This window comes from Platalea leucorodia (genome assembly GCF_965183815.1).
Source record: "Platalea leucorodia genome assembly, chromosome: 1".
NCBI classification, from domain to species: Eukaryota; Metazoa; Chordata; class Aves; order Pelecaniformes; family Threskiornithidae; genus Platalea; species Platalea leucorodia.
Genome location: NC_138823.1, coordinates 103,759,381 through 103,782,157, shown reverse-complemented (window position 1 = coordinate 103,782,157; position 22,777 = coordinate 103,759,381). Strand labels below are relative to the sequence as shown.

Below are 22,777 nucleotides of genomic sequence, written 5' to 3'. Positions count from 1 at the left end.
TATATACAGATGCAAGCACGTTGCTGCATGATTAATAAGGTAGTTTGTTCCACCACTTAAAATTCATCCAGAGGCCTCTTTTTAATAGTCAGAATCATCCCTGGCAAAAGTCTTTTTGAACATACCTATAAGGACTACGCTCTAAGTTCAGAGCATTGTGGCTTTTTGGTTCTGCTTTGTTTTCAAAAAGGGTTGATGAAAACCATTTTCATAAACTGGCAGCAACAACCATAACACACGTACAAAAACAAGATGGCAGTCTCGTATGGGAAATATTTCTGCTTTCGTTTTTATTTTATGAATACATATACAAGAGATGCATAATCTTCCATTATCCAGGCTTAAAAGTAACAGGTTGGTTTTTGGTTTTTTTTTTTTTTTTTTTTTTCCAAAATAGCTTAAAGAGGAAAATAAAAATAAGGATGAAGGACGTGCAACATATCCAAACAATACAGTTGAAAACCTTGCTAAAATTACTGCTGAAATGTGACCATGTGGAGGGTGTGTCTGTGTGCGTGTGTGTATTGTCCTGTATCGTAAAAGCCTCACCCAAGATATTTATGTATATGAATAAAAAAATGCTTTGGCATAACCAGAGATTCCTCCACGCACACTTTGTTGACATTTCTGAAATACTGAGAGAATAAAATCTGAGAATTGTATCATCTATCATTTTCTCTCCTTGGCAGCAACGTCTTTAAATGCAGGGGGGAAATGAAGAAGAGTCTGTTGACAAAAGACTTTCCTTCCATACTAACATGGTTATATTAGCAGAATGCAGCAGGATGCAAACAGCTTCACATAGAAGAGATGGAGATATATATTTATATATATGTATATAATGTAAAAATGATTATTTTATATGAGAAAGGAAGATTTGTCAAGGTAACATAAAATGAACCACTCTAAGACTAGCTTCCAGCAAAACATTTTGCTTTATTGGATCTCTTTCCTAGCTACAAGTCAAGCTGACATCTGTCAAGCTTTTTAACTTTTCATATGGCAGTCTATAAGAAATGTTTCATGCAACGTCTACAATGCTAAATACAGGGTAAATAACTGGGATTAAACAGGTGAGAATAACAGACTACTATAATGACCAATAACAGCATATTATGTACATATAGCCATATTATATTCTCATGTCTTCACAGTAATGTGCAAATGTGACAAATATGGCTTTCATTTTTTTCCTAAAGAAAGTAAGACATAATTATACAGAATAATGTTTGAAAACACTTAGGAGGATTTCACCTCTTTGTGAATCCTGTTCAATCTTCATTGCATTAGGGTTAGGGAGCCACCCCAGCACGGAGGTGTAGTTCAGGTGTATTTCCAGAAGGGGGCACAGATTCCTAAGGCACAATATTAATGTTAAACATTTTTAATTTAAGTCATGCTATTTTATTTTAGCTTTATTTTTTTTTTTTGGTTATATGAAATAATAGGTTGTTGCTAGTTATATAATAAGCAGTTGATTGTAAAAAATACAATGTTAAAGGCTACACTACATGCCTACCTGTAGCTCCAGAAACATTAGCTAATCTGAAAACACACTATACAGCGCTGCATATTAAACCTTTGTGGTTTTTTGGTAATATTCTTTTTCATACATGTAGCAGAGAGTTATAAGGCTTCTGCGGAATAATAACATTATAACTGAACAAATATTTTACACTCTTCCATAATGGTATTTACAGTTACTATAACTAATATTTTGTTATTTGGTAAATAACATGTATCTTGTATGCATCCTTCTTGCCTATCTAAAGTGCTTGCTTAACTGCATGAGGAAAGAAAATGCATACCTGCTTTAGGTGCAACAAACCCTCAAAAGAAGTAGCTGAAATATTTGTTGTGGATCTGAAATGCATTCTCAGAAATTGAAATTATTGCTAAGTTCAGTGCCCTCACTAGGCAATCATCTATATTATTTGTCATATATAAATATATGCATATATACTAGTATGTATGTACATGCATACACATTCATCTATCATGTAATAGATAGATTTCAATTTTTTGTCCATCAACCTTTTTTACTTTGTGCTATTCAACTCACTTGTGCTATGACTGAAGCCAGATTAAAATCAAAATCTTAACATGCTACTACTAACAACCCTATGATTCATTAGCACATAATAAAGACAATATGCAAAAGAAAGCTGAGATGATGACAAATCAGGAGGCTTTTGAAATGCACTGAGAATAAGGCAGAATAGGGCTGTACATTACAGCAGAGGAAAAGCTGAAGAAATTCTGGAATTCATAAACGCATCTTACTGGAGTAGTGATTGCTCTCCCTACTTTGCTGCAGAGTCCTACGCTTTTTTTCCAATATCACTCTCCAGAATGCAAGCTCTACAGTTTCTGCACCTACCAACACTTTTAATGGTAGCAAATTCAAAGCTTATTAAAAATGCCCTGATGCCACAACCTGGTAAAATAAGGCACTTCCAGGGCTGTATTCCAGCGGTGCCATGCCAACAAAGATCAGCACTGGGAAGAAGCACTCAGGTTTTGCTGAGTTTCCTAGTTTTGTCCCATGAAATGCGCCGTCTCGGAGCGTACTCCCTCCTCTTTCTTTTGAGATGATTTTCTTTAAAGAAGCTGTTTCATCAGTTGAAGTTGAGGAGCTACTTCTTTGTAAGCAAGAGGTAAATCTTCAGTTCCTGACATTCAGTAAGGTGGAAGATCAGAGTGGTACCAGGCAACGTCTTCAGTTTATTCGGTATCTCTCTACTCGAGCTGACACGCCAGCTAAGTCAAAAGTGGGTGTGGACTTCATACCAGGCCCGTATTGAAAGCTATGAATGGACATTGGTACTGGAAAGGTCATTCCTTATAATTTCATTTACTGCAAAGAAAGAAGACAAGAGAAAAGGAATCGATTAGCATCCCACTGCTGCAGGCAGGTCTCTTCAGTACACAGCCCCCCCAAACTTGCATCCATTCCTGGACGGCTTCGGTACAGCTCTGAACATGAAGCGTAACATCACGAGATGGCTAGTACAGGCTGATCACAGTGCAAAACAGCAGGATTAACCAAGGTTATTAACATGCTAAATACTGTGTAAACCCAGACATCGCAAGAACAGCAGCATCCTGGATTCTTGATTGCATCAAACATATTTAACATTTCGAATCAGTTACAGGTAAAACATTTCATTTGCTCTAGAACTGGCTTGGAAATGTAAAGCGGAGAGAACCACAGGAAATCTTAGAATAATCTACCCCTTCCATAAAAAGAGCTGTTTGGAAAGTATGTTAGCCGTGGTAGGTGCTGATGGCAGAGAGCTGCCAGCCACCGAACCTGGGTATGTGCAGCTGCAATGCCTAGATAGAATACGACTCCACGTGCTGATATTTTTCCACTGTGGGATGGTATTACGAAAAAAAAAAAAAAGAAGAAGAGAAGAATCTGCTGCGTGCTTGCCCATTCACTGGAGCCGGTAACACGTGTAAATATATACCCTCCTTTTGTGGTGACCAACACACTGGACACACAGTCTTCGCTCCTATCCACACAGACAGATGGGAGGGACGAGCAAGTTAAAACCCTTGATAGGAGTCAGAGAAAAGAATAAACAAGGTCCGCTATCTCAGCATCAGCCAGTCAGACTGCATCTCCACCGATAAAGTGTTGTTTTCTTTATTCTCGAGTCTTCTTTCCTTCTTTTCCCCCTCCCCTGCAGATCACCAAGCAATACAGTTTCCCACACTCCAATTATGTCCAGTTATCAGCTTGTGATTTTTGGCAGATGGGCAGGAAATGACTGAACCTGGCAAAGGCCATCTACAGTGGACTACACAACACCCCTTTCATTTCCACCCCACCTCCCTGCAGCGACTGCCACCACCTGATTTACACGAAGATAGACAAAATGCCACCGGTAGGGCTGTCACCGCTTCTGAGTTTCCCTAACATTGCTGGGAGTGGGAAACACATGCCCACGTCATGGAAGCACCATGGAAAAGCCCGCGTTTTCCTTTCCTCGTGGGCTGCTGTTCACAGCCATCCAGATAACTTCATGTGTTTACTGGAAAAGACCAAACCTGTCTAAAACCAACTTCCTGAAGCAATTAGTTGGTTTTTTGGGTTGGTTGTTTTGTTTTTTTTTTTTTTTTTCCCCCTGCAGACCTATTGCCCACTTAGTAATTGCAGCACATGAATCAGTCAGGATTTGTGTCACAGGTCCTGGCCACCGAAACCACTTCTACCAATGGATAGGCACACCATACTTCAGAAAGGAAATATCAGTTGCATTTGTAACTACCTATTTATGGCAGCAAACTAAAAGAGCAGTATGGAAATGAGACGTGAAGACAAAGCAGTTCTTTCTCTTGAGAGTGGCGTGGAGTTCATCTTTAATATTACCAAACAGCGGAAACAAATTCAAGCAGCAAGCCCTGCTCTGTGACAGAGACTGCCTTGCATGCATCTGAAGGCAGCAAGGAGCGCTACCCCATTTACACGCTGCGAGACTCTGGACAGCTTTCAGGACCGAGTCTCTGCCTTGAATGCAAACAGCGCACTTCTGTGGGATGATTTTTCCATGATGCTTTTGTAAAGATAGTTTCTTTGATAAACTTCTCAAAGCAACATTGGGTACGCAGCAAAACCACACAGTGATATCTTGGTGTTGAGCGTGACAATGAAAACAAATCCTCATATGGGCCAGACAGTGTCACAGTTTTGCTAAGTTTCCCTCAAAGTTTCTGTTACACCAAATAAAATTAAGATACTACTCAAGGCAATCCTCAGTCTCTGTACAGGCAGTGCTTAGAAACATTAAATACCTAATCTTCACAGCGCTTCTGTAAAATGTGAACATAAGTATCACTGGTATTTCACAGATGGGGACAGGGAGGTGGAAGAGCTGAGGAGCTTCCCATCTCAGTCAGGATTAGCACTCAGGTATCTCCAATCTCAGACTAATGCTATAGTACACGCCGAGGTACTCTTGCTTGGTTCATTCAGTAGAACTTTCAAAAGTAACATCCCCCAGCCCGCCAGCCCATGCTTTCCCTATTAAGGCATTTAGTAAAAGTATTTTGGAAGCAACTTGATTACATGAGGGTCTAAGAGCCAAAGGTCCATCTCCAAAATCAGCTTAGGCACGCAGAGGCTGCCCTTTCCAGCCATGCTAGGTACCCTCAGCTGAATCCTCTGTCACTCAAGCGCTGTAGGACACATGGCTCACCCTAGAGATGATGTGAATTTTCCTCTCAGCTGGGAGGCCACCTGCCTTCGGCTCAGCCCATGAGACCACTGCGGTCCTTTGGTCACGCTCTCTCTAGCTCTCGGCAGCCAAAACAATCTGTCCCCACCTGAAATCACTCGTAATTCTGTTATTGTCTCCAACAGATCAGACCTTCAGCTTTATTGCTCATTTTTATTATATGCTACTTTTCTAACAGAGGTGGACTTCTGCTACCTCGATGAGCAGCAGTCAAGTCTGGTGTCCTCATGTAGCAACATCTGAGAACTGTTCAACAACAGTCGCTGCACAATGTCAACATGGACTCGCTAACTCAACCTCAACCAAAGTGCACCCATTGCCACCAGATCTCACATGTGGGGCCATGCCACCATCTCACAAATGGGCCCAAAAACGCCAAGAGGACGTTCAACATCTCTCTCATCCATGGTGTCCCATGGACAGCATGGCTCAGACACAGGTCTCGCTATTTCACTGTCGCTTGTTCCCCTTCACCCACCGCAGCGCTGAAAACGCAGAAATTCCCAATAACGCAGTGGAAAAAAACCTACGGGGAGGGACAAGGGTGCAAGCACAAGGCCCAGGTGGGGCTATATGTGATCAGGCAAAGCAGCCGATCTTGTAAAGGCGGACCACTGGCAGAGAGCACTAAACATGAGAGCTGAAAGGGGAAGTGTGCTGAGAGCGGGCTTTCCCGCACTGCCCGCGGAGGCACCTGAGGCTGGAAGGAAAACCCTCCGGCGGGTGGGAACGGGGGGAAAGCAGGTGGCAAGCACACGTGAATTACGCTGGGTGATGCTCGCTGGGTTCAGCTGGAAGGATGCTCCCCGCCACCTCCAGCTGTATGGTCTAGCACTCCTCTCTCCCTCCAGGTCTGAGAAACAGACGTTGAGGGAAAACTTGTTGGGGCGAAAATGCAGTTTTGGGTCCATCAAAATGGCATGAAAATATGGATTACATTTCTCAAATAGTTTCAAATGTCTTTAGCATCAACATTTTTTATTTCAAATTCCTGGAAAATTTGCTTCTTTTAATACCCCAAAACGTATTAATGTTTTTGTTGCATGTTAGAAAATGTTTTATTTTTGATCTAATGGAATGTTTTGGAATGTTTTGTTTGACCCAAAACTGATTTTTTTTTTTTTTTTGGCAAGAAAACGTCAAATATTTTTGTTGTAGGTTGACCCAAGATTGTCCTGCCCAACAGCAAATCAAAAATTCTGTTGCTGAAGTATGGCTCTGCTGAAGCGTCCTGTAGGTCCGTCCGTACCACTGTTGCATCTACCACAACGGCCAGTAGCCAGTTCTTTGGGAAAGAGCATAGGAACCAGGCACACCTCCAGTCATGCTTTCTCAGTACACCTTTACTCTGCTGGAGGACTTTGTGAGCAAGAGGGGGTCTGCATCCTTGTTTCTAGTGAACTTTGATGAACTTCCTTCCGTGAAGTTTTCTAATAACCTTCTGAACCTGTTTTGGCCTTCACGGTTTCCTGCATCAACAGGTTCCACAGTTGAAGGATGTGCTGGTGGAAAAAGTGCTTTTTTTTTGGTTTACGTTTGTTGCTTGATAATTTCATTCATGTGTTGTGTGAACGAGCTGATTGTCCCCTGTTCACCATCACCTCCTTTGACATCCATCACACTCCTTCCCCTTGGTATCCTCAGGGCTCCACTCGTGCAGAGAAAATAATTGCTATTTTACACTTAGTTCCCACCTTTCTAACAAAATATTATATAATTGAGGAGAGTCAGCTGGTTGCTGTCTTGAATGCTCAAGTTTTGGCTTACAAACGTGTTACTACAAGAGGATTGTGTGTGCTCCAGAGAACAGCAGTATTCGGTGCAAGCAGTATTTTGGCCTGGGTTTGAGTTTCATCCCTAAAGCAAATGCTGGTCTTTGATTCCGCTGCTGCTCGGATACACGTCCATTCACGCCTGTAGTACCATTTCAGGAGTAGCTGTGTTTTGAATGAGTGCAAAATTTTTCAAAGAAAGGTTGCAAAGGCTTTACAACACTCATTTTTATAACAACATAACCTGAGTACTCAAGAAGACCCATTTTACAGACAGGATGGATGAGACCCAAAGAATTACCTGGCTTGCTGGAGGCCCTACATGCAGCTTTGCAGCAGATCTGGAATAGCATGCAAGATGTTTAATTTTAATGCCTAGATTAGCACAACACTTGCCTTAAAGCAACAGGTTGATCCCTATCAGATCAAACAGCTGAGTACAATGATTTACAGCACCTTTGTCATCAGATTTTTTTCAGTGTTTTTCTGCTGGCTTTGGCGAGGGGGGCCACTGTCGCTTTTATAGCTAACACCTACAGTTCCCCACAATGCCTTCCCTCAACTGATATTTTCCATTGTCATGTTCAGCTTTTCCACTGACAGAGAGTAAAAAAAATAATAGTGCTGAGAAATGCAGGTAACACGTGACCTCTCTACCTGTCAAGGAGTCTGAAAGAGGAACCTTTCCTTTGCTAAACAGCAGATGCCACGGTAGCAGGATGTGGTGAGCTGTTACACCACATTTTAGTTTAATAAGGAGTTTTTTCTTCTTGTATTTAATTTTGCTTTAAAATGCCCTTGCAATGGAAATTTTTGCTTAACTAATTAGCAAAATCAGTGTCTTACCGATGCAACAGTTTGGGTTCCTGAACGGAACAGGACAACCAGATATATCTGAACAAATGTGGGTTCCATATATAGATGTGAACTTCATAGGAAACGGAATATTTTTAACATTTGGTGGCTGTACATGGATTCCATCAACTGGCAAAACTTTAAATTTCTGCAGACTACTGCTTTCCTTGTATCTGACTACTAATATGGATAACATTGTGGCCTTTTGTTTTAATAAAATACCTATTCTTCCGAGACAAGGTTCTGCCTTCCAGCTCACATATTGATCCCACTCGGATCAAAGAAGTTACAAGGTCAGTGGTGCAGGGAGTGGGGAGAAGGCACATGGAGGGGGTTTCCACAACCGGGGAGCTCTTCGGGGCTACAAACACAAGAGCTTGGAAGACTTCATACTCCTAAAGGCGAATGTTCCCAAGAGTCTGAAAAAATGGAAGGTGAGCTGAGAGCCACGGTCAGACCCACAATTATAAAGATCTGAGCCTACAGTTTTGGGAGGGAACGATGGCACTTTGAAAACATACCCCATCCCTGCTCACTTGCTGGCGGTAACATTAAGGCTCCAGTTTCTGTCCGGGTTAAGCCACTGTCTCTTCACACATTGCACACCGAAGGCTGTGGAAGTCAACGACCGTCTTTCCATTGACTTCAATTCACTTCAGCAGCAGCCCACAGAGGTTTCTACAAGGAGACTCAGTAGCAGAGCTGTGGGCTGTATTTACTGTTGTGCCCCTTTCTGACTGCAAGCTTCTCTTTCACTAAGCGAGGTTCGCGGCTCTCTGCTCCACTCTTTTTTAAGGGGTGTGATAGAGTTGAAGCAGAAGGGCACCGAGAGGTTTTGTGCAGAGCTGACACCTTGTGACTCACTGGACGTGTACATGTCCCTGTTCCTCCATAAATAACGATGGCATCAGCTCGGTTCCTTCAGGATTGTTTTTGGTTTCCTTATCAATAGGAAGAGCCACACGGCATGTCCCAAAACATCTAGGCCTTCAGGGTCACGTCAAGCTGTTTTCCACAGCTGACTAGCCAACCTTTGCTTGTTACTTCACGTCCACCTGTGACCGCTGGGGACCACCGTCTCTACCATGGAGCAGAACTGAAGCAGGAGGTTCAGATGCCGTAATGCGCTCTTGCCGAAAACGAACAAAAGCAACCTGCTCTGACTGGCGCATGTGTCATGGAAAATACAAGTAATACCAGCTGCATCTTTCAAGCTATATGTGTGAAAAGCCTGTGTGAAATTATGTCCAGCTTCTGCCGTGTCCAGACAATAATGCTTCATCTTTCAGATGGGTGTAACTGCCCAAGCAATGCAGTGCCATGTTTGGATACCACGTTTGGATACCTCGTTTGGACCGTGTTTGACACAGGTCAAACTGCACGGCTAGGTGTCACATTTGAGCAATCTTCAGAAAAGAGTAGCAGTCCTGAAAGCAAAACTGCCTCCGTTTGACTCATCAGTTTTGCCTTCCAGCAGAATTCACTAGCTCAGGTCAAGCCTTATGTCGGTACAACTACAGCGACTCCCAGGCCAGGCATCTCTCCGCATACCCCGTTACACAGCACGGACGTCCCCCTAAGCGCTCTGAATTTCCACTGTCGGCAACAGCTCAGTGCTCACGAGCACCGTGGAGCGGGGAGCGTGTTTTCCTCTCCACCGGGTACAGCTCTGACCACGCTGTCACTATTCAGCATACGAACAGGGACAGGGAAACATCACTCTGGAGTGAGTCTATGAGTTGGACGCTGACACCACACTACCTGTAGTAATGCTTCGTTGTATGACGTTCACTTTGCCGTCTATAATTACTGCCCTCAGATTTTTCCACCAGCGATGCCACATCTTGCTCCATCAGGCTCCTGTGCTCTCGTATACCCTTCATTTCAGACGAAATGCCACATATTAGCATCACTGAAGAGGAATTCAAAGTCGCAAATGAATGCAGAGGAAGCAGAAATGCAGGAGGAAAAAATGTTCTCCCTTACCTCCATGTACAGATTTTATTTAAAGAGAAAAATGGCTAAATATAGACATATATGCAATGAGTAAAGAAATGGTATAAACTCCATGGTATAAACTCCATCACATGAGTGAAATCCTACAGTTTTTATCAGGGTACCTACTTCCTCACTACTGGTAAGCAGCGCTCCTTTCTGACATATGAAAGCTGCAACAAACAACATAGAATTATTACTTAAATCACTGAAAAAAAAGGGCTGTCTTAGAGAAATTCTTTTGTCAAAGCTACTAAGTATTGTCCTGTGAATAAGAATCAGAAAACAGTGATGCAAATTCCTGAGGTGCCAGCCTGTAATGTGAAACTATAGATCACATTAAAGCTTACTGAATTAAAAACCAAACAAAACAAGTCTTGTGAAGCAATGGAAAATATAACTTCACACGTTCCATAAAGAAGTCAGATCTTGTATTACCTCAGGTGTCCTGGATGTGTTTAAACCTTAAACTTATTTTTATCTGTTTAATCATAATAAGATACCACCACAGGGCATGCTATTTTTGGAGACAGCGAATAGGACAGTGGAGCAAGTGAGTGACAACAAGTAGCAGGTTTTAATAAAACATGATCCTCCCATATGAACGTCAGCTTGGCACGATGGATAGTATTGTTGTGCATGACAGCCATTAACATGGAGGCATTTTCCTACCTGCTCTACCCTCTGCCTTTTCAGCTCAACAACTCCAAATAACGCAAAATCTCCCGCAGCGGCTGCGCCGCGGAGGGCTAATGGGAAAGGTTCCTCGCCGTACTGCGATGACAGCACTGTGTGGCAGTAATTTAACCGGGGCTCTTGACTAGGTGCCCAGACTAAATGAGTCCCATCCTATCACACCAAAACTCCTCGGTTTGGATTTTTTTTATCCCTTCCATATGCAACCCTGGGAACGCCCTGCATCTCTTGCTCTGCAAACACTTAGGGATGAATTCCCCGGCTGCTGGGAATTAGCGCAGGAATCAGCAGAGCCGCAGTGATTCCCAACACACAGGGGTCTAAACTTTACCTCATTTTTACCCTCAATCTGAGGGTGGCTGTGCTCGGCCTGGTTTGGCTTTTATACCAAAGAATCAGAGAGTCAACAGGAATTTTCAGTAGCCCTCACCGAGGCCAACCTTGCCTGGAGCCGCTGGGGTTTGGGCTGCGCAGAGACTGCAGGAGCTGCCCTGGTATGATGCAAGCCACGTTTGACACACACATACACACACGCGTGAGGGTAGGGCTGGGCAACGGACAAATAAACCACATTTTAACCAAAATTATGTGTTTACGTTCCTAAGAGCATCTGTAAGGGAAACAAAACAGACATATTTTACGTTTTACACAAAATTTCCACATGACAGAAGAACTACGCAAATGCTACCTAAGGCAGCCAAAACCCAAGGTCGGTACTGCTGGAAGCTTTGTGGGTACCAGTCAGGAAGGAGTAAGGAAGAGCATGCACCGCTTTGCAAGAGACAAAAGCAATTTGCCCCCAACATAAGAAATACAGTAATACAAACTGATCCTGGCAATCAGTTTGACTTTCCAGTTTAGCGCCCAACAGTAAAATAGTGCTGTCAGACCCCAGCATTCAAAACTCATGAATCATGCCCTGAAGCATGACGAGCATGGATTCAAAATCGAAACAAATTTAAAGCAATTCTGCATTTGCCTGTTTTTTAGCCTCCAGACGTCTCTGGCAGTATTTATGAAACCCCGAATGTAACAGAAATTAAACTTCCTTTTTTCCTTTTTACTCTCTTATTTCTGATCCCATCCCACAGGGTTTGCTGTACCTCACAATTGGCAGTCAACCACAGCGTGGGCAACACTTGAGATGCGAGGCTCTCAAAGCATCCCATGGCTCGAAGAGCGAGGTTAAAGCCCACCTGATGGCCCCAAGGGCTGGCAGCTCCCGAAGCTTTCAGGCAGCGAACGGGAGAGGGGGAGCGGGTCTGGACCATGCTGCAAAGCCCTCAGCCCCGTGCTGGAGGCTGCCACTTGGGGACCTCCTGCCCTGCCCAAGGAGCCTCCCATGCGCACGCATCCAGCCCAGCACCAGTGATTTCTGCCAGCAGTCGGCACCAGCCTTTTGGACCTCACATGGCAACCCTGTATCAGGCCAGACCTTTCCGCATAACGCGAGGAGTTTCTCCACATGCTGGAAAAGTGACAGATTAGCTTTACAATAAAAAAAATTTCTACGGGTACAGGAGGAAAAAGGGGAGCAAGAGAGGACCCCTAATCTCTCTGACTTACTGATTTCAGAGTTTAAAAAAAGCCAAATAAGACTGAATTTCTCTATCGATTATACAATTATTAATCTTTTTAGAAGCTTTTCCAACATTGCACATAATGAGCAATTCATCAAAGCATATTAGGTGCCACAGAAGTTGCATTCAATATAAAGGGGTCATTAAGTTTATTGTAATTGCACATTACTGAAGCTTTTGTTAGTTCTAAATCAAATCAATGGGATGTGCACGTATGCTCTTTAATTGACTTTATGTAATAATAGTGTGGCCCCTAGTGATCATCTGGAATCCTCCAAAATGAGCCACCTTGCGCTTCTGTTCGTAAAAAAACAGCTCATGTTCAGCTGGGCATATCAAATAAAGCAAAGAAATAATGAATGGAAGAAAGAAAGAAGCACCTTGGGTCACACCGGAGTATTTGCTGAGTGCCCTTTTCTTTCCACGGCAGAGAATGGCCGAGAGACTCAGCTCTTCTTCCCCTCAACCAGCCTCAACATCTGATGGACTTCGGTAGGAGTAACATTGGGTCTCAACACTAAAAGTGTTCTGGAGATAGGTTAAAACAGGGTCTATCTGATCTTTTCCTGAGCAAGGAGGGGTTTTTGATTTTGTTTTGTTGTTTGTTTTTTTTTTTATACGGACTCTACTTGCGTTATTATCATCACCATCATCAACATCTCTTTCCTTTGTAGCCCTTTTCATCAGCAAACCTCAAAGTGCATGCTAAACAGAAAAGATCAATGCTACTATTCACATCATCTAGCAAAGAGGGCACCGAGGCAGGGACACCACTAGGATGCTGCTGCGTATCCAATACACAATGTGCCTACGTGCTGCTTTGGGGGGCGACCGCTGTTGGGCCACATTCCACCTAGGCTGTGGTGAAGGCTGAGCTTTGTTTGCTAACCCCTAATTCACAGGGTTTTTGCTCAGGCAGGTAAAATGACAGCCATGAGATGACTCGGTGAGTGGCCACACACTGCTCGATGGAAGAGAAAGGCTGGGTGGGGCTCATAAAGTTTTTAATGTGTTTCATAAGGGAAAAGAAATCCACCTCTGAGCCTGATGGGGGGTAGGCTGGCAAAGATCGTGCTAGCTGGGGGAAATCCTTAGGTGATGGAACACGGCTGCTCGTCTTCAGCAGTGGGCACAGAAGCAGGGCTAGCTCTGGGAATCTGCGCTGGTGGCTGCAAACAGCCTGCAAAAAAACCAACTGCAGGCAAATCGTCATGCAATATATTTGCTTGTGGCATGATGACCTGGACACCACCATAATGCGAGCTGTATGTAATGCCACAGGATTTTATTTTAACCACGGCAGCATCTGTTGCTGAAGAATGCTGCAGTCCAAAGAGGAATGCACGTCCTCTCCGTCACGGCTCCTTGGAGAAGGGCACTGGCAGTGGTTAATGATACTCCTGCATTGGTTTTGCACCTCACTAACTACACCAGGTAAAGACATTTTCATGACAGAACTCCCATCCAGTTTGGCTGGGAAGGTTTGATCCAAAGGTTGATTTAGTGGAGCCACACTGTATCACTGCAAGCTGGGCCATGGTGGGGAAACCACCAGCTGGGTATTATTAGGTGCTCTGCCCAGCACAGAAGATGTAGCTGTGAAAATCACCACGTCCAGACAGTTGCTGGACTCCAGTACCACTCGGATGCTCAAACCGCCTATAGCAAGTGCCTCGAAGTAGAGCAGCTGGAAGAATACTCTGATTTGTACATGGTCCCAGTGTGACAGAGCTGCAAACATGGCAAAATGTCTTTTCCTCCTTTCTCGTCTCCCACATGCTGTGTTAGGCTGCCGAATGGCTCCTTAGGCTGGACTGACAGAGCAATGTCAACAGAAAAAACACCAGATAGGGCTGCAAAAATTCAGTAAGAATCACAGCTGGGCTCCCAGGGAAGACGAAACCTTCCCCCTTGCAGCTCAACGCTTGACACAAGAACCGTGCTGAAGCTCAGTGCTCTCCACTAGAGAGGAAATTTATTCTGCCCCAAGAATGAAGCATGGCAAACCTGCGGCCGGCACTAGAGAACTAGGAAAAAGGCACTTGAGAAACACAGGCGTACAACACTCATCTCTCAAGCACACTTAAGGATCCGAAATTTTATTCAAAATGTTTGCATTACGCTTTCCAAACAACCACTCACAACGTGCAACAGACTTCTTTTCTGCCTCTTTTTGAGTACTTGGACTCCGAAACCTTCGCTTCTCGATAGCTGAGAAATGACAGGGTGCTTCCACGGCCTGGACTGTGATCTGGCAGCACATCCAAACTCCAGTAGGAATTTGGCCTGCACTTTGAGAGGTGCTCCAGGCAACAAAATGAGCGGAAGAGCTTTAGCAGTAATTCAAGAGTAGCTTTAAAAAAATGTATTAATGCTACAAAGAAGAAAACTGGCTGCTTACGTGAGACTCAGTCAGGTCAAGTCAGCCAATTCAGATCAGGAGGTGAACGCACGGAGCCTAACACAGCAGCTTTGGAAAATCCACACAACTACAGATTGCTCGGAGGGAGAGGCGGCTCCCCACTCCCCGGGGAGTTCAGCCAGAACACGTAGACCCTGGGACCTAGCTGTGGGCATGCAGATGTGCAACATCTGCCTCGATCTTCAGAAGCATCCTTGTGATGCTCTTGCTGAAGACCCTGCGAACGCAACACTTCTCAGGCTGGGGCCTCAGGGACAGTAAAGGTCATTTCACTGATGCGATGGAAGAAAAAAGTTAAGCGCAACAAAGGTTTTGGTGAAAGCCTGTGGAAGCTGATTGTTGTTTGCTCCACGCAACAGCCTTTCTCGTGCACCACACCTTTAGTAAAACACAGTTACATGAAACAAATTATTATCTCCAGTAGCTTCCGTCTACACACATTTCTGAAATACTTGCGTTCCAAACTGTTTTGAGAGGAAACATTATAAAGAATGGAAACCTGGCAATTAATCGGATGGAAACCTCTGTTTCCATTTTACAGAATAGGGAAAAAAAAAAAAGAGAATTATAAAAAGAATACCCAACATTAACTGCTAAGTAGGGAGATGAAAGATAAGCAGAGGCCAGCAACTGGAAGCACTCATGTGCTGCATGCATTTACCTGCATTTGGACATGGTTCTGAAGGGTGGGTCAGACCTGTATTTGCCGTTCTCGTTCAAAACCACATAAACACCTAGTTAGGGACTGGGTTTTGACAGATGAAAATTCTATTTTCTTAAAAACTCACAAAATAAATACCTTGAATTTTTTTTTCAAAGCACGGACAAAAGGCTCTTCTGGTCAAGACACAGAGCAAATATTTACAGGTGCTGGGGAGACACCATTTCCTCCCTTTAGGCTTCAACCTAGTGTCTGCCACATAATTTTATCCATTCAATGATTTTTTTTTTTCCAGACATCTGCCAAGAGGAAATAACTTTGCTGTATTGGGAGTCTGGGAATCCTAGAAAACAATCTTAAATCCATAAAATAATTGAAGTGCAGTTTTACTGAGCTGTTCAGTTCGATTCTGATTTTTATTACAATGTCAACAAGAGTTTAATTTGTTTTAAAGTTTAGGTTCTTAAATCTGAGTGATATACGGTAGTTTACAGCTTGCTGGCAACAGCTACTGTGGAAAAAAAAATGGAAAGTGCATATAAAGGCGGTTCTAAGTTTGACATTGTGAAAGCAGGGAGCAGTGCCAAGAGCAGCAAACAGCATGGCTTTCCCAATCCTGGCTGGCTTTAGGGACTGCTTGCTATTGACATCAGTCGCTATGGGATACATTTCCCTGCTCTAACAAATCTCATCTGGAGCCTGTAATTAAAAAAGAAATGTCTCAAAGTGTAATTTCTTTCCCTAAAACATTTACAGATGTTAACTAGATTGCTAATGGTGTGAGATGTCTGTGGGCGGACATCTTTCTCCTTATCTGCTGTGTCAAAGAGGAAGATTCCTTTATTAAAACCAGTTCTAAAGGTAGTATCTTTTCCGTGTATGTCTTTGTGTATGGGGGTGGTGGTGTCTTTTTTCGAAACCACTTGCTGAACTGAAAGGTTTGGAGGTGTTTTTCTTTATCGTTTCTTCTTTTTTTCTTTTCTTTTAGAAGTCATCTCCAGAGTTAGTCTGATTTAAAAGGTATTCAAAGTGGCTAAAAATGTCTTTGCTTAGCAGATTAAGAAGGATCCCACCTGAGCTGTAAAATTATAATCATAATAATAATAATAATAGCAGTAGTAATAATAATACCAGTAGTAGTGATGTAAGTTTCTTGCTCTAGTGACTTTCCACCAGTACCTTTGGCTGGCGCCCTTTGCTAAGTGCTGCTAAAAGCATTTATGGGAGCCCGCCGCCCGACCGGGTAAGCTGATCTGCTTTAGGTGCACATCGGACACGAGAGGGGAGAGCGTAAGAAAGGGATGAGCTTTTAGAAACGCATCTCCCTGGGGAGGCAAGAGGGGGTTTTCTCGGCTGGCGAGGGAGGGTGCCGGCAGCAGGGGCTGCCCACCTGCCGGCCCCAGCTCTGCCGTGCCAGCGACGTGGGACGCCGCTCCCAGCCAAGGGCTCCCCGGCTCGCACGGCCGTGTCGAGCATCTCCCCGGTACCCCGCAGAAGGGGATGGATAAAATTCTTCTTCCTGACCCAGGCAGCCCAGACATAGTTGTCAGCTTGGGCCTTTCCCCCCGCCAACACCCCCCCGCCTCCCTTTTCTTTTTTTTTTTTTTTGTTTTTTTGCAACGGGCTTTGATTGGAGCCAGAGCCTGGGGTAAATCAGAGGAATTTCTAGATTTTTCTGAGCGCTGCGAGCTCTCGCTGTTTTCCGGTACCTACTTCCTGCCATATCTAAAATAACAGCAGCTGCAGGGGCCTGATAGAGAAGAGCTCCAGGGCACAAATTCTCACAAATGGGGTGGGAAAGAAAAAAAAAAGAAAAAAAAAAGACAGTTATTAGGGAGACGATAACACACAGAGCCGGCATCAGATTCATTGTTGGAGTCGATAGCACCGTAGGCTGTGGATGCTGTTGTCAGAAGAAAACAAATCCTGTAAAATGGCCATGGGAATGATAAGTCTCCATGTTTGCTGGGATAACAGAGGTAGCTTTACAGCACTTGTCCTATTGTATGGAGTATCGTGCCTCGATTAGCTAATGTCTCCGAGGGCCAGATAAGCAAGGATGAATGTTCTGCCCTAGAAGCTTTCATGCTTTCTCTTGGTCATGGCTATCTATGAAGAGCTGCAACAGAAAGCTTTGCACACATAAAGAAGGCCCCCCACTTCAGAGAAAAACATTACAGAAAATGGAAAATTGCTGAAATTATCCCGTTTTGCATGGAAAACGCATGGTGCAGTGTTGTCGTCGTCTCTTTACAGACCACACGAAAGAGTACAGCAACTCAAGAGACCTCCAAAATGGCACAAAGGGACCTGACGTACCTGTACAACAACTACTCCAGGAGAGAAATTTCTCTTTCCTACTGACATAAAGGGGGACAGAAACAGGGACGGTGCATTCACCCAAAATATACTTATCCACTATTCAACGTGCAAGAACGTAGGGCTGCCTGAAATCTCTTTGGCCTAGGCCTTGTAACCAACAGAAACATTGCTTTAAATATCAGCACGCCCAAACAACCAAAGTGAGGGTTCTTAAAACCCTGCAAGTCAGTCACACTACATGTACCATACAGAGAGGATTTCAGATTATTCTATGTGCCATTAACCTTTACATATTAATGTAATATAATCTTTTACAGTTACTTTGGGAACTATAACTTGTGTCTGCATCAACTTTTGGGCCCTTAAATTTTAGTATTAGAGATTTTCATGCATTTTTTTTAACATAGGACTTTTTTTAAGAGCATGAAATGATAGGTTCTCGTCATTGTAAGTTGGAGCCTAATCCAAAGAGCACAGAAGACAACAGAATTCCTATTCACTCTAATGGGCTTTGCATCAAGTCCTTATTAAACACAGGCAGATATGTAAAGGTGGTCTACAAATGCACAAGGTACAGGTTTGATGGCTTGGCAGGAAAGAATCAGTCACTGCACTGTAAACACCCTATTTTGCTCATTATTCCCTAAAGATTATTTGACATGTTTTAATGTTGATATGCAAAGAAGGCAAGCAGATCTGTTCTCTTATTTTGCCTGTATTTTGAAGCATACACAACTTCTCTGATGTCAGCAGACTTCCTTCTGATTCCTGCCACTCAAAGAGGACAACCACATTTCTATGTTTACTTCAGTGTGTTGGCTTTAATGCATATGCGTGCGGGTACAGTTTGATCCTAGAGCCCTACCCGCTTTCTAGGGAATAGTGGAAAACCACACACAGGGTTTTAGTAGCATGTGGTTTTTCTTTTCTAGATTCTAAACCATTTCTCTGGGCCTAAAAATCCTTGCTTTGCTTGAGTACACAGCTCAGCTGCCAATTTTTAATTGTTAAAACAAGATGATGTTAAGCTGCTTGGTTCTTCCCATCCCCAAAAGAGGCTCCTTAAAACACGAATCATCTTTGGTTCGTGTTCAGATAATAACAACTAGAATTACACAAAGTGGCCAAGTTTAGACAGACTAGACAATATTCTAGCCTAAACTCATAAAATCTAAACTAGTTAAAATAATTTTTTTACAAAAAATCACCCTTGACAATATAAAGAAAGTGAATTTTTATTTCTGCAAAAGTAGAAGTAGTTAGAAAATATGATGTATTGCCTAATCCTGTTTTAAGCACTGTTATGGCTGTGCTGTATTACATATGCTTATAGAGTACTACATTTATGGTAAACTGGTTATGGAGTTTGGGAGTCGGATTAATGAACTTTCCTTTCACACTAGACTAGATCAGATCACAGAAGGAGATCAACCTGTCACGATTCTCAGCTTTTGTTCAAGAGCGGTGAGCGTAGAGAAGGTCAGAGACAGACTAAAGAGCAGGACTGCAATTATTTACTGACATGAGACTGGAAAGAATATCACATAGCTACATGGAGCACAACTTGGACTGTAGACACATAGGAAAGAATGGTTCATTTTATGCCACTAATCATAGCCAAGGATTAAGATATTTTGGAAAAGCCCTATTATTTCTCGTTCTGCAAACCAGGATTTCATTACTGGTAAATCATGAAATTTATGAAGTCCATTCATACAAATTAATTTCCTTTCCTGATTTCCATTGGTATGTGAGATACGGAGAGATAATATAAATAAAAATCTGTAAAGGAAAAGAAAAAAATACACAGAAATGTCTGCTTGTACTCCAAAGTGGGGTAATCTCAAGTGAGGATGTAGCTAGAAGAATCGTCCCTGCAGCTAGTACATTCATTCTTAAATAAACAGGTTTAGGGTCTGAACAGGTAGAAATCAGTGCAGCTGCACTACATCTAGATGGATCTGTGATGACTTACTCTAATTGTCTCTATCAAGAATAACCAAAGGTAAGTTCTCCCACTCTAAGATGTTCATTTTGCAGCAGCAATGTAAAATCTAGATGTCTTTTCCATGTTAGGAGAAATATTCCTACTTAGACATCTTAAGGAAGAATTCTTGCAATCATTTTAGTGTGTCAAGGTGTGGGGTTTTCCCCCTGCAGTGGTGCTTCCCCTCCATGAAAGTTTTTCATATGAAATTTAAATCTGTCTTCAGGCAACTTTCTGAACACCGACATTTTTCAGAAAATAGGCACAGGGAGGTGGTGGCCCGCATTGCTCAGGGGACCATGCATTAACAGAGAGCACGATACGGCCTCGTTTGGCATCACAAGCATCTGCCAGCTCCTCCCTGAAACAAGGTCTTAACTGACAGCAGAGAAACTACGTTGGTCGTTGCAGAAATCTAGATTTCATCATCAGAGAAACCATAAATATAGCCACTGAAACATCAGGTATACGGCTGGCTGGTGTCTAGCTGGCTGACCAAATGTTTCTAGGGTCACAACTCATATGATCAGACATAGGCAGTCCTGTCTCCTGCCACCTTCCTGACTAAAATAAAAAAAGGCAGTAAGTTTGCTTCAAATCTGAAAAGCGGATTTTTTTCCTGAATATTCACCTAACAATCAAAGAAACGGTCCATCCATTTGTAGATTTCTTGAAAGGATATCTGGCCTCTCTACCGAAAGTCTGCTCACTTTTCATACTCTCCTCTGTGCCGAGTCCTTGAATCCGAAATATTCTTTAGAATAATAAAGTCTGTTAGCTAATTGTACTGTTAGGCAAGGGCAGGTCCTGTTCCAGCAAAGCAGTTCATTGGGGCAGAAGGTGCAGCTTGCGTGCAGCAGCCAGCAGGGCAGAGACTCTGGTACTAGATCTCAACAAGCAACAAAAAACGGGACCATACAGAAACATTTGCATTTTGTTGCTTCTCTGGTTTAAGATGGTGATATTCTCCATAACAAAATTCAGTGGTAGGGAAGGGTTTAGAGAGGAGTTTTCTGTTTTAGTTGAGCAGATGACTTTTTTTTTCTAAGAGTATCCAAGTGATTTTGGTCTGGAAACACTTACAAATTTTTGATGAGACACCATTCAGTCCAGGTGCTTTTCCCAAGTTAATATTAAATATAGCTTTGGAAACTTCAGCAGATGTTCTAATTTTTTCTAGTTCAAATTTTTTTTTGCTACTACTCTGCCTTTATTTAAATAGCTGGCTCTAATTGATTCTTTAATACAGTGATTCATAATGTGTTGTGATTCTTCTGTTAATTTACTTGTGACTCTGTTATTATTTCCCCTGATTTAACACATCCTGTTTTAGAACATCCATCGAAGTTGATGGAAAAATTTTTCATGGCATTTGGATCACGTCCTAAATGTAATTTGAATGCCATCTTTCAAAAGTTGCAAAGGGGATTTCCTGTTTTATTCTTCAATCGTATAACCTTGAAAATGAGCTTTTACAAATCCTCCTCTGCCTTGTCAAAGGCTGATCACATCTCCTTCTAGCAGTACTTTTTTTGGGTAATTTCTAATTGGGGAAGAGCCAATGGATGATATTTTCTGATTTTTCTCATTTTTATTGAATGCCCCGTTACACTGCGAGAGAAATCTTAAAACCGGTATGAAAATTTCTCACTAAGTTCAGGTGACGTGACTGTATTTACACAAAGAGCACTTCCCACCCCGTTCTTTTCTACCATATTTCTGAGGGTTTTTGGGGGCTCCCTACAGGAGCTCTCTCCACCCAGTGGTAGCACTGAAGCCCTTTCCTTGCTCCTTAGAAAACTTGGCAACGGAGCATGGAAATAACTACCCGGGTTATTTGAGGGTCCTGCCCCAGTGGAGCCGGGCCACCGAAGCCTCCTACCTCCAGACAGTGCAGCCATCTCACTGCAGGCCAATACGGACAAACAGACGGGCTCCTCTGACTTGAGCTTACTGCTCAGATACACTCTCTCCTCAGATATATATAAGTTTAACGAGCACATTGCTCATTTCATCATCTCCTCTCATTTTTCTCTATACTTAAATTATTTTGGGGCAAAGTGAGGTATTCTTTAGATACACTTTTCCATGGCAGTCAAATCCTGGGTTTTTACTACTCATTTGTACCATTTCAGTTTTAGAGAAACTCCTCTCTCTCACACCCACACTCACCCTTTCCCCTCTTCTTCCAATATTCATCTTTGCTCATCTTTTTTTTATGGGGATGTTATATTTAACCTTCCTCTCATTTCTCTTTTTCTCAAGCCTTCTTTAACTTTAATTACACCACCAGGTAGTTTCACAGCCATACTCTAAGTCTGAAACTTTGAAGTGCTTGCTAACCGTGCTACAGCATCATGAGAAAGCTGCAATTTTTTTAGCATGTTCCCCAAATAGAATAAATGTATATACACACATGCACTTGCTGGCCCTTGTCACAGAGGGCCCCGATCCCCCACCTGTGCTGAATCCTTGCCAGGCTGCAGCCCCACGCAGAGCCCCTGCTTCGACTGGGGGCCCTGGAGTCCTGTCACACAGAGCTGACCCTGCCAGCAAGGATGCACCAACTCAGCTGAGGGTGGCGGCTATCTCTGGACTTGTCACCGAGCTAAACTAAAATAGTGCAAGAAGATGCTTTCATGTTAGCACATCCTTCCGGCAAACCTCTCCCTGACTCCGGCACTGCTGGTTCCTCTTTAGGACTTTAGTTTGCCATTGAAACAGTGTGAAATATCCGGGATATCGGATTGCAAAAAGGTAAGTCTAAACCCTCTGCGAGGGAGATGGTCACCTTTATCTCTACAAGTCTGGCTATATGCCGAATAGGGCAGGAACCAGCAGTTTGTCTGGCAACAATGGAGGTTTGCAGGTTCCTACCAAGTGGTGATCTGACACAGCATGTCCAATTTTAAGTCTATGGTTTAAACAGACTGTAGTGGTGCTTGTCTGGCCTGTAAAGGTCCAGCCTGGGTTTCTGGAAACAGTGGGAGAATTCCTGGAAAGTTCTCTGAAGCAGCCATTGCTGCCGTGTTTGTCCACTGAAGCAAAAAGCATAGTCTCCCTGTGGTTGATGGCACCTTCTGCCCTGGAATCAGATTTGCTTCTTTTCCTTTTGCAGTGAGGTCTTTCCTCATCCTAACGTACTCTCTGTGTGGAAGCAAAAATAAGCAAAAATCCCTGAGAACTCTTTCAAAGTCACCTAGGAACTCAGGGACTGGAGTAGAGCAGCCATCTCCATCGCTGG

The 22,777-nt window shown here is 43.1% G+C and overlaps 1 protein-coding gene across 2 annotated transcripts in view; it reads right to left on the bottom strand.

Moving 5' to 3' along the window:
- Positions 1-342: 342 nt before the first annotated feature.
- The window catches only part of NFATC1 (nuclear factor of activated T cells 1), a gene marked incomplete at its 5' end in the record, with an annotated part of 116,704 nt that continues 94,269 nt past the window's right edge, over positions 343-22,777 (bottom strand). For both annotated transcript variants that reach the window (XM_082315113.1, XM_082315114.1), the window contains one exon: positions 343-2,857. In XM_082315113.1, coding sequence (XP_082171239.1) covers positions 2,808-2,857 — 50 coding nt within the window. In that variant the 3' untranslated portion in view covers positions 343-2,807. The remainder of the gene's footprint in view (positions 2,858-22,777) is intronic.